This window comes from Hippichthys cyanospilos, chromosome 8 (genome assembly GCF_059441005.1).
Source record: "Hippichthys cyanospilos isolate Australia breed blue-spotted pipefish chromosome 8, RoL_Hcya_1.0, whole genome shotgun sequence".
Classification (NCBI taxonomy): Eukaryota; Metazoa; Chordata; class Actinopteri; order Syngnathiformes; family Syngnathidae; genus Hippichthys; species Hippichthys cyanospilos.
Window position 1 is genome coordinate 8,342,784 of NC_142376.1, and position 18,274 is coordinate 8,361,057.

At 36.1% G+C, this 18,274-nt stretch overlaps 1 protein-coding gene, 1 long non-coding RNA gene and 1 other non-coding gene across 6 annotated transcripts; 1 reads left to right on the forward strand and 2 right to left on the reverse strand.

Annotated features, from left to right (window-relative positions):
- Positions 1 to 458: 458 nt before the first annotated feature.
- LOC148420034 (PDZ domain-containing protein 7-like) lies at positions 459 to 17,809 on the reverse strand. 3 transcript variants are annotated; one of them, XM_088421626.1, is made up of 15 exons: positions 17,419 to 17,809; positions 17,197 to 17,334; positions 16,907 to 17,081; positions 15,959 to 16,135; positions 15,560 to 15,707; positions 11,999 to 12,059; positions 10,303 to 10,734; positions 8,293 to 8,424; positions 7,643 to 7,773; positions 6,173 to 6,264; positions 6,004 to 6,095; positions 4,735 to 4,803; positions 4,048 to 4,461; positions 3,578 to 3,678; positions 459 to 1,201 (listed from the first exon to the last, which is right to left on the reverse strand). In XM_088421626.1, the coding sequence occupies exons 1-15, from the start codon at positions 17,540 to 17,542 to the stop codon at positions 1,043 to 1,045; spliced, it is 2,445 nt and encodes an 814-aa protein (XP_088277752.1). In that variant the 5' UTR covers positions 17,543 to 17,809; the 3' UTR covers positions 459 to 1,042. The 3 variants fall into 3 exon arrangements, 2 of the variants coding, with proteins under 2 accessions (XP_088277752.1, XP_088277753.1); XM_088421627.1 differs by lacking the exon at positions 17,419 to 17,809 and having other exon boundaries at positions 16,907 to 17,122; positions 17,197 to 17,297; XR_015866404.1 differs by lacking the exon at positions 459 to 1,201 and having other exon boundaries at positions 3,580 to 3,678; positions 4,048 to 4,363.
- Positions 12,939 to 13,010, reverse strand: trnat-cgu (transfer RNA threonine (anticodon CGU)). Its single transcript has one exon. It is a non-coding gene; the product is annotated as a tRNA-Thr (tRNA).
- Positions 16,551 to 18,175, forward strand: LOC148420036 (uncharacterized). Of its 2 annotated transcripts, XR_015866406.1 has the most exons (4): positions 16,551 to 16,835; positions 16,931 to 17,097; positions 17,290 to 17,356; positions 17,428 to 18,175. It is a non-coding gene; the product is annotated as an uncharacterized LOC148420036 (long non-coding RNA). The 2 variants fall into 2 exon arrangements; XR_015866405.1 differs by having other exon boundaries at positions 16,931 to 17,356.
- The last annotated feature ends 99 nt before the right edge of the window (positions 18,176 to 18,274 follow it).

Below are 18,274 nucleotides of genomic sequence, written 5' to 3' on the forward strand. Positions count from 1 at the left end.
ATAGCATGAACGTTCAATAGAGAAGAATACATGCTATATTACCTAGCTTAGCCTGGTAGCATTTCTCCTTAAATAATAATATATAATAATAATATTCAAATAAAACTAAAAAGTAAATGATTTAAAGCAAAAACTATTCAAGTACTGAATATCTGATGAGTTTCTTTTGATTCTTTTTCAATAGCATGAAATTCAAATAGACAAAACTATATGCTATATTTACTAGACTCGTAACATTTCTCTTTAATCAAAATATTCAAATAAAAGTAAAAAATAACATTGAAAACAAAAACTTCAATTGAATAATCAACATCTTCTGATTATGTTCTTATGTTCTGTTTTAATTAGCATGAACGTTCAATAGAGAAAAATGCATGCTATATTTGCTAGCTTAGCCTCGTAGCATTTCTCCTGAATAAAAATGTTCTTATAAAAGTAAAAAAGTACATTGAATTAAAGCAAAAACTATTCCACCACTGAGTAAGTGATAGCATATATATATATATATATATATATATATATATATATATATATATATATATATATATATAATGTATGTATGTATATTGTTAGTACTTTTTGTGTTTCTCAGCATCACTAAGGGCACATTATACTCCCCAATGTTGCTTTCATACTCCCAACTGTGTCAATTTTTTTTTTATTGGCCCTCCACTAAATCCTCCTCTTGCTCCTCATGTGTAATTAAAGCCCTAAAGTGGCAGATTGCTTCAGAGCAGGCAGCGCTTGTGCCAAACAAAAATCCCAGCATGGAAATGCTGAGCAGCCATTTTGCAATCATCTCCAAACGGCGGCTTTTGGACATAATACATGAGCTCTAATCTGGACATAAATCTGACGGAACAGCCTGGGATTAACTCCTTTCTGGCAGATCGCTTGCCACATGTTAACTTCATAACTGACACACTCACTTTACTGTACACTATGTATTATTCAATACTGGGAAAAAAAATAAAATTAAAAAAAAAAGGTACATTGTATGGGCATTTAGTGTTCTTTGATAAATGAGGTCCATGGGTGTAAATTAGCAGTTTTGCTCAGACATCTCTTTGGGGACCTTGACCAGCAGCACCATGGGCTCTTTGGCCTTGTTGCTGAACGCGCGGCGAATGGCGTCCACCGCGTGCTGGTGAGTGACGCCCTGCAGATTTTCGCCGTCCACCTGCAGCACTTCACAGCCGGCCTGTCGACGCCACAACATACAGTACAGTCCTTAACATATATATACATATATATGTGTATGTATATAATATATATATATATACACACAAACTTGTATATTAAACGTGTATATTACAATTATTAAATTGTATACAGTGTATTATGTACACTTAATTTTAATTAGAATATTTGTTGTAGAATATTGTTTTGAATTTGTTTTACAAGCTATTATACAAGTATTTTTTTTAGTTTTCTGATCTATTTATGTATATAAATATATATCATGTGTGTATCAATGCACACAATTTTCATACAAGTACATACTGAATATTTTTCTGACAGATCTATTTATATGGACATATACATACGGTCATTGGATTTTTATTGTTTACAATTTACTTTACAATTTACAACATTGATGAGCATTTTACTGATTTATATACAGTATACACTGCACTGTCAAAAAATGTTCAGAGTTGTATAATAAAAACGTTTATACAATAGCACAATATATTTCAGGTTAAATCGATAAAATTGTATATGCAAGAATTTATACATTATTCTGAAATATTTTAGTATATCTCCTCATTTAAATTACAAAAGAAAATCGAATTAATAGAAAGTTAGACTCAGTGTTTTCTAGTGAAACATGGGCTCCCTCTAGTGGTAGACAAAACAATTACTCAATTCAATCTGTTTATGGTTGTATTTTTATAGTCCAGTGCAGTACTTATTTTCAAGTAGTTTCCTTGTAGTTAACTTGTAAGTGGAATTCTTTTCCATCTATTTGTTTTCACCATTTATTTCATTTTTTTATACATATAGTTTTAATGTACAATACATTTTAATCGCTTCAATACATTTCTATACTATAAGTGTAGAGTAAACATTCTCACGGAATAATCCTGCATTAAACTTTAAGTTTTCAGAATCACCGATGTGGTGTAAACACATTTCTTATTCATTTTTTGTTCAATTTTGTAACCCTCCATGATATTTGTGGACTTGATATCATAAGCGTAAAGTGATTTATGCCAGACACAAGTGGACCTCTCCCTTCAATTTTATTTAAGATGAGTGCACAGTTTCCCGCAGGATGTTTGGAAAATACTCGCGTTGACAGAGACTTCCTCTGATGTCATTTTTTTTTTTTTTTAAAGGATGAGGATGCACCTGAAAGTTGAATGTTAAACACACGCCACCATTGTCTTGTATGCCCACTAAACTTCTACGCTTCCCCTTTCCTTTCCAATCATTTGTCCAGAAATCAAATTTAGCATCTGCTTCTATTTTGTTTTTTTGTTTTTTTTTCATGTTGCAGGCCCATGCTGCAGCAGGGGCATCAAAAGATTTGGATCCATTTACGCAAAGAGGAGATTAAAAAATGCATTAAAAAAAGTAATTTGAATTAAATAGATGACGACCTAATCCGACCCGCATCCTTTTTTTGCTCGTTTTGTGCATTCAGCATGATTGGCAGGAAGAAAAACATTGCATTCAGTAGAAGGAAAGCAATAGTTGTAATAATAGTGGTAGTACTAATAATAATAATAGTGGTGGACATAATACTTGAAGCAAACCGTTTTAAGTAGTATGCTCTTTGTCCTCATTGAAATCATTTCAAAACAATAGAAAAAAAACACTTTACTAATGGGGTAAACTGATGAATATTTGTTGCCCCTACATGAGCCATAGTCAAAGTTAATTGCATCCCAACCAAACACAAGACATCACTGGTAAAGCCAGGATGTCCTCTACGGAGCACACTAGGACTTAGTAGGGTAGCTCCAATGAGTGAAATGATATAGACCAAAAACTAATGTCCAATACAGTGGACACAAATGAATAGATTATTTTAGATATTATATGTCCAAACTGAGACACAACAGCACCATTTGATTCTGTTCCATTTTCTTTGCACTTCACTATACTCCTTGAAAAGATGTTGTGCAACCACATATTTTGATTGGGGCATTTTCTTTCCACAAGGAAGTTTGTTTTAATTCATTTATAGATTTATTTACTCATTCATTTATTTTTTTTTCAATTAATTAATGCATTTTAGTTCACCTTATGTGTGCTATACAAAATACATATTTTATGAACAGGTGGAAAATCAAATTACCATTGATTTAATGCAATTTAAAATGTATTTAGGGGACCAAAAAGGAAGCTATGTTACCAATGTGTGTATATATATATATATATATATATATATATATATATATATATATATATATATATATATATATATATATATATATATACGTATATTTTTTTTTTAGCAAAAATCTACATATAAGTGAAAATAATTGATTTATTGTTTTGAAAATTTGGTTTTAAGTTTGTTTTTGAACAAACTTTGCGCTACTAATGCTTTTTAGCACTGCTACCTTACTTTGAGAGCAGGATTCATTGAAGCGGCTCCTCCAGGGAAGATGTTCTCAATCTTGATGACGGGCTGAATTCTCGACTCGATCCCTCCGGACACACTAATACCTGCGCACAAACACACAGCACGTTGTTTATGATTATTGCAGCTAGTGTACATTCTAGAAGGACAAATATGTTACTAGTGAGGGAAAACTAATGGTGGACATTTTAGTGCTACTAATGCGTCCAGGAAGCGACGAGTGTGTGACACGTGCCAACTAGTTGGGTCTAGTATTGATACTGGTCTAGTTTACTGGTAAGGAGGCCAAAAGGGGACTATTCAAATTAAAATTCCAAAAAAATTCAGCTTTTCTAGTAGCTCATTCGTGACTTTTTTTTTTTTTTTTTGTATTCAGGAGAAACCACAAATGAGGATGTGTAGCTCTTTTTCTGTCCCCGCTTTGAAAATGACATTTTGATGACGTGTGTGCTCACCCAATGACTGTTTGGCTTTGGAGATGGTCAAAGTGGAGACGCGGTAGTCTTGTGCCATCTGTGAGTGTCCGTTTAGCAAGACGGCGGGGGGGCTCTCAAAAACATCCTTCACTGGGGTCCTGGCCCGCCGCGGCGAGGGAACGTGTACGCTGACTTGGGCAAAATCCTGCAGGGGACTTCTCAAAGTGAAGTCTGGACTCCTCGTCCTCGTCCTCCTCGCGGGGGATCTTCCTCGGCCGTTGGAGGATGAAGACAAGGAGGACGAGGACGAGGAGGTGAAAGTGTCCACGGGTACGTCCAGCAGGGGGGTGAACACCTGTGACGGAGACAAAGTCAGTCCCTCCGCGCTGTCAATTGCTTGAGCCGCCCGCGGAACCTTCTGCACGGGCTGGAGAAGGAAGCCGCCGCGATAGTCTGAAAACAACACAAATATTACATATACGTGTTGTTTTGTTCTTTGTTGTTTAAAGTGATATATTGGGAATTTAAAACATGGAAACAATTGTTTTTCTGTAAAGAAAATTCTAGACACCATCTAAATTACATTCCATCTCAAAGATTGACATTTTTGTAAGATGATGCTCTGATCGTCAACATTATTGAGCCACACACAGAAAGTTTGTCCTTGACCACAGAGATACAAGCCGTGTCTGGCGTCTCCATAAAAACCTGGTTGCGGGTGCGTACCTGGAACGGGGGTCACAAGGTGCCGTCGAGGGGTACCTCTGCGAGGAGAACGTAGAGCTGGAGAATGCGCTATGGGAAACACCACAAAAAAATTATTTCCATGTTGGTAAACATCAAAACAGTCAATTTAACTTGTTAGTTTAGTATAAATGCACTGAGAAACATACATGCAATATTTACTAACATGTATATATATATATATATATATATATATATATATATATATATATATATATATATATATATATATATATATATATATATATATATATATATATATATATATATATATATATGTATGTATGTATGTATGACAGTTGAAGAACTAGAGTTTTGTGTCAATAGTAGTATTATTTAAAAATGTTCTAAAAATGATCTAGAAATTTTAAAATATAAATTAAAACAAGGACGGACATAAAAAAAAAAGATTTTGTGTTAAAAACAGAATAGGTTGACAGAACAAAAAGATAAAAATTTCTGAGCATTTTGTATTTCAAAACAAAAACAAATTTCAAAAACAAATATTAAAAAAATAGCCAATAAAAATACTATATATTATACTATTCTGATAAAAGTGGTTCTAAAAGTGATAGATTTTGATATGCGGCTGGATAAAATACAGAGAGACAAATTATCAGTTCATTATTTTTACCTCGCTATTTAATGAATAAATAACTTCTTAGTCAAATATTCAAATAATAAAATACTGTATATGAATTACAGGCACAGCATTTGACGTTGGTTTTTAAATTTACAGCAAAAAAAAAAACAATCTGCCAATTTTCTTTTGGGAGAAGGAAGAGTATTTTAATAGTGCCTTATGTTTCGATATGTTAAAGTTTGAGCAATTAGTTGGTTTGACCCTATGTGAACATCAATTGTTTTTTTGTTTTGTTTTTTAAATATGTTCTATTAAACCACGCTTGTCAAAACACGCTATTGTGATGGCTTTTTTGCCACTCCAAATGACATCACAGTTGCTCAGGGCTCAAATAACACCAATCACAGTTCAGCTTGCAAATGTCACATGACTGAACTCCTAAAACAGGAGACCTGTGATTGGATGTTGAACGACCGAGATGCCATTTCCAGTAACAAAATGGCCGCTCTCGAGATGGATCCTAATGAGATGGATTTCCAATTTGCGCAAACGTATTTTTATTCCTTTTATTAACATTCACTATTAATCGGATGTTCTAAAGAACAAATGATGGTTACGAATTCTTTCGGGTTGTTTTCCCTTTGAAGTATAAGAAGTAGCTTTCTCACCAGCCGTACTCTTGAGAAGATTGTAGGCCTGCACTTCAAAAGGCATCACCATGCTGTCAAAACAAGCCAACTCGCTCGTGGGAATCAGCATCCTGTATGCAAAATATGATGCATATCACCACCGGTTTGTACACATCAGGTCATCAACTTTCTTATTTGCATATGACACCTTATCTCTCGGAGTAGCAGAATCTTCTCTGGTCGGTCCAGGATGGCCAAAAGGGGGCGCACCAAATCCTCAAGATTCTTCTCTGACAAAAACTATAGAAGAGAAAAAAAACAGTTTTGACATATTTTGGACTTAGTTGGTCAAATGGAGGAAAACAGTACTAGGAAGAGCAGCAGGATGTACTAAAACAACAAAAAACAAAAACAAACATTTATCTATCAAAAAATGGCAAACAAGATATGCAGAATTAAAAAAAAAAATCCAACTCCAAAACTGTGCGTAGGAAAAAGGGCTTGGATTTTGTGCTGTGTAATTTCACATCTACAGCACTAGGTGGTGCTGTGGCATACTCGCCAAAGTGTGCAGGGATTTGTAAGTTTTTTAGTTGCTATCAACATTTGTTTTCTAACTCACATTAATGATTAATGTGATTTAGAAAAAAATCAGCACAATAAATATTTGAAACTTTTTTCGTCAGGTTAAAATAATAGATTAATGTTCTAGATCATTTACATTTATGATTTATTTTATTCTTTTTTTCAGCATCAAATGGTTCAGTTGGTCAAAAAATGCATCTAGTTTGACTAAAGATTTATATTTTTAATTCAGGACCTGTAATGCACTTTCAGATTTTTTTCAGATTCTAAATAAGATGTACCTCTATAATCCCCATAAAAAGTCAAATTAACATTTTGTAAAAAATTGATTTAAATGGCGTTTTTCGTTTGATAATGTTAAATAATAAATGTATTTTTTTAGCTAATGATCTCATTTATAATCACAGCAGGGAGTGAGGGTCGAAATGTTTTCTCTTTCCTCGGAGAAGCTTTGCAAACAATAACTGACAAGCGCTGCATTACGCTCACAATTCAGTGTTGTCTCGGCAAGTGAAAAAAAATCCATCTCATATTGAATAATAAATAAAATCATGACATTACACCGTATGGAAATGCCAACCGCCAACTCAATATAGGCTACTAAAGTCATATTTTCCATACAGAGGAATTGCCATCACAGTTCTGTTTGAATTATTATTTTCCATTTAGCCACCAGATGTCGCCATGGAAGATTGTACGAACTTTCCAATAGATAGATCGTTGGAAATGATTCCATGGTTCCTTTGTTTCATTTCTGCCATCCATGCTAAGCAGCAACTCAAAAATGAGGAACTGGCTTACATACAAAAACTCAAAATGATGCTAGCAAAAATAATGATCCCACAACGACTGAAAGGAAACTGGCAACTACATATAAGCAGCAGACAAGACACAAAGGTTTGGAAGAAGCTGATTGGGTGAAAGACAGGACCAGGTTAACAAGCACAGATGGACGCAATCAAACCAAACAAGAAGCTGACGAGACGGACGCAAAGAAAACACGACAAAACGAAAATCTTGAGAAAAAACCCCAAAAGTAACTCAAAGCAAGAACATGACACATTCAGGAAACTCATGTAAGAATGAGACCCACCCGCTGACAGTGCCTCATAACAGCGGCTGCTTCGTCCCGGCTGAGCAGCTTGTTGGACATGTCCTCAACGTGCTGCAGGGATGACTGTTCTCCTCTCGGACATACGCGGGACACCCCGCTGTGTCCCGTGTCTAAATTAGAGAGGAGATACTTAGATGCAACTATGACTGTGAGAAAAAAAATAAACTGTTGGCGATGTCATTTCTATTTCAACTGAAATGTTGCTTTTATTTCACTTGCTGTATGTTCTAATGCTTTTCAGTGGTGTTCCGTTAGATATAATCAGATGTGCCGTGTATAATGATCACATTTTAAATTAATTTATTTTTATATTTTTTTGTAAATAACGCGCCGTTGTTGGCTGTTGGAGCAGTGTGTTGCAGCGTAAACATGTAATAAAGACTTTTTGCCAATAGGTGGCAGCACAGTACTTTGAGACAAGTTCTGAAAGCGTCAGTCTTGCTAATCGGCGCCACCTGTGGCTGCAACCATCTTGTCTCAATGTACTGTCAACGCTAACTCCAAAACAAACCCTGAACAAAAACCTGGGCCTGACAAAAGTACTAGTATGAGAATTTAGTGTCTTATTAAAGTTTATAGTGGTGTTTTTATGTGTGCGGAATTTGTGACGTGGCGTTACGCCATCTGACCTTTGGCTGGGCTCCTCTCCTTGCGATCTTTCTTGAAGAACAGGTTGAGAAAAGTTTTGGAGCGTCGCAGCTTGCTTTGCTCATCTTCTGGGCTGCGTCTCTCCTTTTCTACGTCCTGTTTCTGTTGCTCTTCTAAAAATCAACAATCAAAAAATAATATTCATCACAAGAAAGAACATGAGGCAGGATTGCTACTACTTATTATTTGTGTGTGTGTATGTACATATATATATATATATATATATATATATATATATATATATATATATATATATATATATATATATATATATATATATATATATATATATATATATGTATATATATATATATATATATATATATATATATATATATGTATATGTCTAAAATGACTGGTGAATATGGAATTGAGTTATGAGTTTATTACTGAAGTAATCGATTACCTCTACAATTTGCATACTAAAAGTACTTAAGTAATTGATTAGGTACTACAATCTAATCTTAAGTACGATAATCAATTAGGTCATGAGTATTACAGTAATCAATTACAGTACTTTAGGTCCTAAAGTAAATATATATTTTTTTAAATTATGAATGTAAATAAGAATTTAATACATTTTTAATAATTTCACAAGATAGTTTTGTCATGATCCAGCAACATAGATACAAAACAATTTACAAAACAGTTTTTACCATGCCATTGTGTTTTATATATTAAAATGCATAAAATATTCTTTTTAATTTTATTAAAATATGTATAACTTTACAATTTGTAAAATTAGAATTTGTCATTTAGTTACTTTTTATTTTCTATATATTATAGTCCATTATTTTGTATATGTATACTGGTATATATATGATATGTTTAACTGATTTCATGTGTTTTTTTATTTGACTGCAGTACAGTATTTTAAATGCTTTTACATATTGAAATATGCAATTTTAATTGACTTTTTAATCTCAGAAAACATTACACATTCAAATCAAATTGTACATGACCTTTAAACGTGGCTTGATGCGCATGATGTCACTTCTTCTCCGGCACACAATAAATCTGCCTCTTTGTGTGTGCATGTGTATACAGTAATGCGCTAACGCTGATAAATTGCAGCAATCTTAGCGGGAACAGGCCATCCATATGGCGAGCACAACATAACAAGTCCAATCAAGCAAGTGGCTCCCGCTCCGCGTTTACAAACGAGGAGGAAAGGCCAACAAGTCAACAAGCTTGGACGGCGACTTCCAGATAATTCTTCATGTAACGTTTGTTTGATAATGCAAATGAGTTTGAAGATGTGTCCATTGTTCATTAAATCTGCATGCAGGAAATATTTACTTTCAAAATTAGATGTTTTGAGGCAAAATTATTATGTCTTTAAATCAGTGTTTCTCAATTATTTTTTGCAAAGCCATCAAAGAAAGAAAAAAAATTTCATACACTCCGTTCCCACTCGCTGCAGTGACTAAAAATTAGATAATTATCTATGAAAATTGTATAAATATACCTAAAATTGTATCTTTATTATTTATAGGGTTTACTGTTTATGAGTTACAGCTTATTTTGAATCTGAAAAAAATAGCTTAAAGTGCATTACATTGCCTGAAATAAAAAATGTCAATTCTTTTTCAAACGAGAACTAACTAACTAACCAACTGCAGTTAGATGCTGAAAAATTTTTAAATAAATAAAAAATAATAGACGCAAATTATATGCAACATGAATACCAATATCTAAAATATTTTAACCTGATGAAAAAGTATATAACATTGTGCTGATTTTTTTCTAAGTCATAAACCGTTTGACAGTGATTGATAAAGTCTAGAAATTTTGACAATGAGAACACCACTGCACCACCTAGTGCCATAGATGTGTAATTACACTTTAAAGCCCAAAACCACAGCCCCCCCCCCCCCCCCCCCCGCCAATATTTGAGAAGGATTGCTTTAAAAAGAAGAGTTATATCAATAGAATTCTTAACCAGATTTTTTTGTTCTATTACTATATATAATGATGTAAATAAAAATCACCTGACAAGGTGATATGACTCTGGGACCGTCTGATGGGCTTGCGAGGCCTACTGAGGGCCATGAGGACCTTGGTCTTGGCACCTTGGTGATGTCCTCGCCTGGCCCCACCCACATCTCCTCCCTCCCCACCTATGACCGTGTCCCTCAGGAGCAGCGTAGCGCCGACCGTCCGGCTGTGGGCGGAGAATGTCTCCGTCTGTATGGCTGTGTCAGCTGTGGCTCGTGAGCCCTCAGGACCGGCGCCGGGGGCGGGCCGCTCCTCGGTGGAGATGGCCACGTCCGCCATGTTGGAACCGAAGGCACGAGGAGGGAAAAGGAGCTGAGAGAGGCCGCTGAGGGAGCTCACGGGCGTGCTGGAACACAACGACGAGGTGGACGAGTACGAGTCGGATGCCCGGGAGGAACCAGACGCCAACGGTGACCCGTTGGGAACTGTAACATAAAACACGACAACTTTAGACTGCGCTGACCAACATTTACAACTCTATGTAGCTCTCTGAACGCAAAGGTTTTAGAATGCTAATTTACTTTATCTTAGTCAATGTATTGTGTTTCCTTTTACATATATTAGCATTAAGCTAGCCAAAGTTGATCTGTTGGGAACAATAACATAAAACACGACAACATTAGAGTGCGTTGACCGACATTTACAAGTCTATCTAGCTCTGTACGCAGAGTTTTTCGAATGCTAATTTATATTAGCCTATGTATTGTGTTTCCTTTTATATGTATATCGTATATACTAGCATTAAGCTAGCCAAAGTTGATCTGTTGGGAACTATTACATAAAACACGACAACATTAGACTGCGCTGACCGACATTTACAAGTCTATGTAGCTATGTACCTACGCAGAGGTTTTAGAATGCTAATTTATATTAGCCTATGTATTGTGTTTCCCTTTATATATTAGCATTCAGCTAGCCAATGTTGACCTGTCGGGAACTGTAACATGAAACACGACAACATTAGACTGTGCTGAACGACATTTACAAACAATAGTTTTTAGCTTACAAACAATGCAAAACTGCATAGCCATGCTAACAAATAGCATTAGCATTGCAATGTTACTACAGATATTTGAACACAATATAAAAATGCAAACAAGTATATATTTTTTATACTAAAAAAAGTCATACTTTTACAATTTACTAAAGAGTGACCATCTTCATGTTGCTCTATACGCAAAAGTAAAAAAAAAAATCTGTTAGCCAATGTATTGTGTTTCTTTCTTCTTATGTATTAGCATTAAGAAAATGAATGATCAATCTTTGGCTCATATTTGAACACAAACACAATACAAAGGCAACAAAGTTTAATTTTTTACAATCCTCAGTCAGTGTGCTTTGTGGGGCTTTTGGAGCAGTCTGACCTTTTGATCTATTAATCTTCTAAGCCTCTCAGACAGGACATGAACTAAGAATGATCTTCATGTATTTCTTTATTTATTTAGTATCTAATATAACTCTTTGAATTTGCACAGAGACGCAGATGTCAGCTTGGCTTGTTTTGTTTCCAGATAAATCGCTGCAAATACACTGAAATCCTTCCCAAGCTTTTTTTTTTTCCAGGAACTCTCACGCCAACATGGAGAAACACTCATAAAAACCAGCATCTTCAAGTTTAATCTGCATACTTGACAATATTATTTTGTGTCATAGTGGGGAAATTTAAAAAAAATAAATAAATCAACATACAATTGTCCAGCCAACCATACTCTGCCACCATCTCCTTATATGCAGGATACCTTCCAGCTTCCTGCAACAGAACAAAAAATTCCATTGTGTGTCTTAAAAAAAACACTTTAAAAAACCAGTGCTAGTTTATAACTGTACAGGAAGGTCCACCTCGAACATACAAACATCATAGCTGGTTAAACAGAAGAACTTTAAATAGTGGGACATGTGTGCTGAGCCCACTTTAAAATCCTTGTGCAACTATACACATTGCTTTTTTTCCTAATTTTATAAATGTTTTTAAAGGCGTAATAATTAACTCGTTTATTCATATTTTTTTTTCCCTCAACAGCTCAAATTGTTCAGTGGCATCAGTTTTGTCCATTATGTAAGTTAAATTTATCAACAGTCACAAAAAAATTGAAAAATGGTATGGTCTGTCTTTGTTGTCTATGATGATGAAATTTAAGACATAGTCATTAATTGGTCTCTACTGCCATCTACTGTCTTGAGGTGAAACGCAAGTCAACAAAGAACGTAGCTGACAGTTTGACCGCCGCTCAACAGAATGTTGCGAAACTGGCAGGAAAAACAAAGTCATAAATCGTATCCAAATGCATCTCAAAAATGGTAAATATAATGGTTTTATATGGTCCAAATTTTAAGACAATGATTATTTGTGTACACAAAATCTCACACGTCCAGCCACAATCACATAGAAATGTAAAAATCATTGCATTTTAAATTTTTCCATGTTGGAATCATCTGCTGGAAATGTCAGCTCCCTGGTGTTTTTCCCCCATTAATTAAAGGAATTTCCATTATTTGTAACGTTATGCCACAAGAGTTGATCAAGTTTAAATGTGGTTTGATGTGGACACAGCCAAATCCTCATTTATGTTCACTTATGAAAAATAGGTCTCTTCTTGTGCTTCATTTCATAAAAAGATGGAACCCATGTAGGCATGGATGGGGATCGAACCCATGATCTTTGGTTTACGAGACCAACACCTTGCCACTTGGCCACCACGCCTGTGAAAAGGGTTTTCATTGTGGGTTTAACTGTCAATTTTTATGACCCTAACGCACAGGTTTAGTTGGCAATTTGTTTTTCTAATATAAAAAAGGACTTTGTACATTTATTATTTTAATAAAAAAATACATATAATGAGACTAAAAGTTAAAAAAAAAAAAAAGTTCAATCTATATTTTCTGGATTTCGGTTGCTCTGCGTATTTTTGGGAACATAACCCAGCAATAAACGGGGTAACACTGAGCACTGTTGGGGATATGCCAAGTTTCAGAGGTGGGCAACTTTCTTGCTGGTATGACATTTGTCAGAGCCCCGCCCCCTTTCCGTCATCATCAGTCCATCATTCTTTCAAGCCAGACGAAATTGTAATCGTCGGTCCGCCCGTCTGTGTATTTTTTCCCAACCTTTTGCCACCACTAGAGGGCGACATTTGACCTTTTAGTCTGCTGATCTTAGCTCTGTCTGCACTCATACTAATTATTTTTTTGGTTTTATTATTTACACTTACAGTTCACACCATATCTGTGGTTCCACAGTTACACTGCAATTGAAACACAACACAGTAATTTAAGTGCAACACAAAAACAAAGCCAGCTAAGGGCTTTAACGCCAGGTTATTATCATGATTTACATGACTCTGAAATGGTGGTTGTTGGTTCTCATTTATAACCGCATGCCCTGCAACTATAGAAGACAGTTTCACTAACGTTTGTCTAAATGTCTATGAATTTCATCTGTCACAAACACTACAGGTGAAACAAAGTAATGCTGAGGTTGAATTTACTAAGAAAACATATACATACGGTAGATACACAACCTATAATGTTATTTTTCATGGGAGCTTTGGGGGCATTACGGTAAATACAGAAATACACATTCCTCCTCCGTAGCTATAAAGGATATGGTGACCTCCGGAGGAGTGCCACCCCCCATGTAATAGAAGTTAATGATAACTCAACCTACACTTATATTTAAAACATACATTTGGATTTTAAGAATACATTCATTTGCAAGCTTTTGAAATGTATAGTAATTTTATTTATTCATTTTTAATGAAAAACTGTCTGAATCTTACATACTGTCGCTTTAGTTAGGGAATTAAAAAAAACAACTTCTATCTTGCATTTCCTTGCTTAGAGCCAATCAGAGAAAAGATGCAAATTTGGCCTGCATTCATTGGTTGCTTGAAACACATCCCAGAATGCTCTTATCAGCAAGAAAGGAAATCAGGACTAAGACAGGGGCAACTACAAATAAATCTCTGGTAACAGCCATGAATGACTACTAGTGAATCGAACCAACCCAGCAAAAAGGGGTGTGGCAGGATGACGGGCATATGACTGACTTTTCCAACAGCGTCTAAAGTGCCTAACTCTACCAAGTTTAGAAGGGGCTGTAAGTGGAAATCACAAGTGTGTCCGGACATTTTCACTTCGGTGGAGTAGTCACTTTTGTTGCAAGCGGTTTAAGACATGAATGACTGCTCTGAGTCATTTTGAGGGCACCATATTGAAAAAAAATGTTCTACAAGGTGTACACTTCTCAACATTGTAACAAAGTGTCCCCATGAAAAGAGGGAATCAAATATTTACAAAAATGCCACTGGTGATGAATAAGCTCTATAAATGGCCGCACATCAGTGGCCCAATTGTAAGACGAGTGGCCATCAATAATGAAACGGGCGCACTTCACAATACGCAACCTGAGATGCGAGCGGCACAAAATGAGGGCGCCAGCTCTTGAATACACTTTGGGAAACATTTTGGGATATTGTGCCCCAAGCAAAGACAAGAAATATTGTCGAATCGTCACATTCGCTGCATTTGAAGAAATAATAACAGAGCCTGCTATGTTTCATCTTTTGCAATGTTTTAGTTTTGCTGTTTATTGTCGTAATGCATTTTTGTTTTGTTTGCAACTACATTTCTAGTGTGAATTTTGATTAGCGGTTGTGTCGTCTTTTGCATCATGTTTTTTGTTTGTGATGAATTTTCTTTTGTTTACTTTTTGCGAATGATATTTTATTTGATGATGTGTTTTGTCATTTGTAATGCATTTTTGTTTTTGATGGCGACTATTTTTGTGAGTTGCTGTGTGTTTGCAATGTATTTGTGACACATTTTCTCTGCTTACTTGTTTGTGATTTTTTAGTATTTTGTAATGCATTTTTGTTTTTTGTTTGATACGTTTTCTTAGTTTACTTTTTTGTTTGTGATTTTCGATTTTACCATTGCATTTTGTCTTTTGTGATGTGTGAGGTTTTTTGTTTGCAATTACCTTTTCGGTTTGCTTATTTTTTTTTTTTGTGATTTGCATTTCAGGGTTAGCTTGATAAAAAGTATCTGGAAAAAAAATGTTGAAAATATTTTTAAACAGAAAAAAAATGTGTTAAATTGGGAAATGCCGCTTCATCTGAAGATATTAGAAAATCGGAAAATAACAGAAATATATAAATAATAATACAAATCAGAAAATGTTATGCTAATTAGGATATACAAAGGTATATTTGTTGCATATATTTCCCAAACATTTGCCCACAAGATTCTCACCCTGATGGTTAACATGACGTGCGTGTGACTTTTCAGGACCTCCACGGCATTGCTGTGCGTGATGTCATCAAAGCTGACCCCATTGGCCGCCAGGATCTGATCTCCCATTTTGATGCCGTGCTGCTCCGCCAGCCCGCCCGGGTCCAACCTGACAGTCGGATGTAAGACATGAAAAAAACAACTCAAATTAAATCTCAATGTGTATTTTATTCAGCATGTACAGATACATAGATAATCTAACATCATCTATTTTATTTCTCAAATGCTTGTTGGAAAATTGCATCACCAAATTTTATGATTGGTTATTTTTTTTCAATTTAAGAATATTAAAGGAGTAAATACAAAAGACCGCTTGGTTTAAAAAAAAAAAAAAACTTAGTGAAGATTAATTATGGTTACTTTGAGACGTAAATTCCCAGTCCAAACTCTCGTCCTCCTCGGATGTTGAAGCCGAGGCAGTAGTCGTCGGATGTGGTGAAGAGATGCACTATCCTGCAGAGGGCGTTGTCCGAGGTGGCTTTCGAAAGTGTGTGTCCGCCATCCTCCACCACCATCCTCCTGTGAATCAGGTCCACCCTAGTACAAAATTACAAACATATCACTTGTATGTATTTCCTTGTGTTCTTGTTACTATTTTGAAGTTCTGTTATGCAAAGCGCTTCCATGCTCCCAGTTATATGGTAGTTTAAACTTTTTTCAGAAATTTGGGTTAGATGGCAACGGTGACAGCAGACAAAGTTGATGACGATTACAACAAGAAATTTAAATGGCGGACGAAATATACTTTTCTGTCGGGCTTAGCCCGTCGTTTTTAAAATGATTTCGTCATTCGGAGGTTCGTCGGGAAATCCTGCTCATCTTTACCAAAAAATAAAAAAGCCGAATGGGCCGTTTTGAAGCAGTGCCCCAAAATATCCACTAGATGGTGCTGTAATGTCACGTTATAGTTTGATCCTACATGTAGTGCTGCTTGAGTTAGAGTACAGTCGACCCCCACATACTTGCGCATTGTCGCAAATTCACAGGTTTAAAAAGAAAAAATCTATAGTGCTAAATACTTTCCTTCTAATTAAGAAGGCGGGGTTTTGTTTTTTGAGCGTTTTTGAATAATGTTTAAAGCTTGTTTGTCCCCCCCAACGCATTTCAAGCCGCATAATTAGATGTGAATATTGCATACTGTGGGACAAAAGCCAAACTGGCTAACCACTGTGCTGCTCAAAACAAATTATTGTATTTGACTACTGATCTCCAACCACATCATCAAACGGTGAAAGCAGTAAGCCATCAACTTCTGCAATCCAACACCATGACGGAGAATTTTAGTGAAACTAAAACATGTCAGCTTACCATGTGGTCTTCTCTTTGGAGTAGCGAATGCCAGGAATCTTGCCCACACGTCGAACCACCATCCTCAGGCGGCTGTTCCCTGTCAGGACCTTTACGGCACTGCTCATGGTGATGCTCTCCAGACTTACGCCATTCACCTCCATGAGCTTGTCCCCCACGGCCAGGCCGGCCTGAGCTGGGTTGAGGGGCAGGTAGGTAGACAGATGGATAGAGGTACTGTAAGTACAATTTGTATTGTATTACTCCCTAGTGAAATTATTGACAGCATTTTTGGAGTATTTGCTGCTGACCTGCTGAGCTGTGGTCATCCACCTTGCTAACAAAAATCCCCAGTCCATGTTCAGACCCGCCTCTGACACTAAAACCCAGACGTCCGTCCACAGTCTTGTCCACCGTTACCGTGTGAATGTCTTCGCTGTCATCTCCTCCTGACAACAAAGCCACCAAGAGGTACTAGTAGACCCGGAGTTGTACTAGTGCACAGTTTTGTCTCACAAGTAATTAAAACTCACCCTGGGCAGGAGCAGTGATGAGGATGACCCGGCCCATGGGCGAGGAAGACCTCCGTATGTTATCCTTGTTGTGGATGTGGAGGTGCCCACCCCCGTTTGTCAGCTCCCTCTGGAAATGAGCCATGGCCTAAACGCTACAAGCCCTTCCTTAGTCATCCAGAATTTTTAGGGTATCATAGAAAGTAATTTAAAGAAAATTGTCCACTTTTTTGGTCTATGGTGCCTCGCCCGTTCTTCTTATGGAGTCTAGTCAGAAATGCATGGTGCTTCCCCTCAGGTCATGTTTAATTAACAAGGGTGTCTGATGTAGCAAGCTATCTTGGGAAGATCCTGTGTCCTGAGACTTCATCAACAGCACTATTGTTATCCAATTTTTACAATGACTAGTTGCCGGTTGAGATTATGTACAAATAAAAGTACAAGTACATAAGTATAAATATAAGTATAAATATAAGTACAAATAAAATACAACATTACCGTACTTCATGTACTTGAGTTTTTAGACTCGTTGACCCATCCCATGACTCACCCACTCCCAAAGAATGTGCCTTTTCGTGACAGTTTAAGTGTAAATATGACATTTGTGCCATGCCCTGAGCTGTTACTGACTCATATGTTCCCCAGGTGTCACAAAAAGTGCAAGCTTGTTACATAAGACCGTTGTACATGAGCTCCCACTATTGAAACATGAGAAATGCTGCAGCACCGTTCAGTTGTAGTTGACGTTTGCATTCAATACATTTGCGTTTAAGAAAACTTTTGAAAATATGTCTGTATTTAACTACAGTTTAAGCAATGTGCCAGACAACCTTTTAAATCGTGTTGCCATTAAAAAAAAAAAAAATGTTCCTTTATA

Coding starts and splice junctions, on each gene's coding strand:
- LOC148420034 (XM_088421626.1), bottom strand. CDS start 17,542: ATGGCTCATTTCCAGAGGGAGCTGACAAACGGGGGTGGGCACCTCCAC. Junction 16,136..16,906: donor TCCAAAGAGAAGACCACATG/GTAAGCTGACAT, acceptor ATTTTGTACTAG/GGTGGACCTGATTCACAGGA. Junction 4,804..6,003: donor TCTTCTCAAGAGTACGGCTG/GTGAGAAAGCTA, acceptor TGTTTCCCATAG/CGCATTCTCCAGCTCTACGT.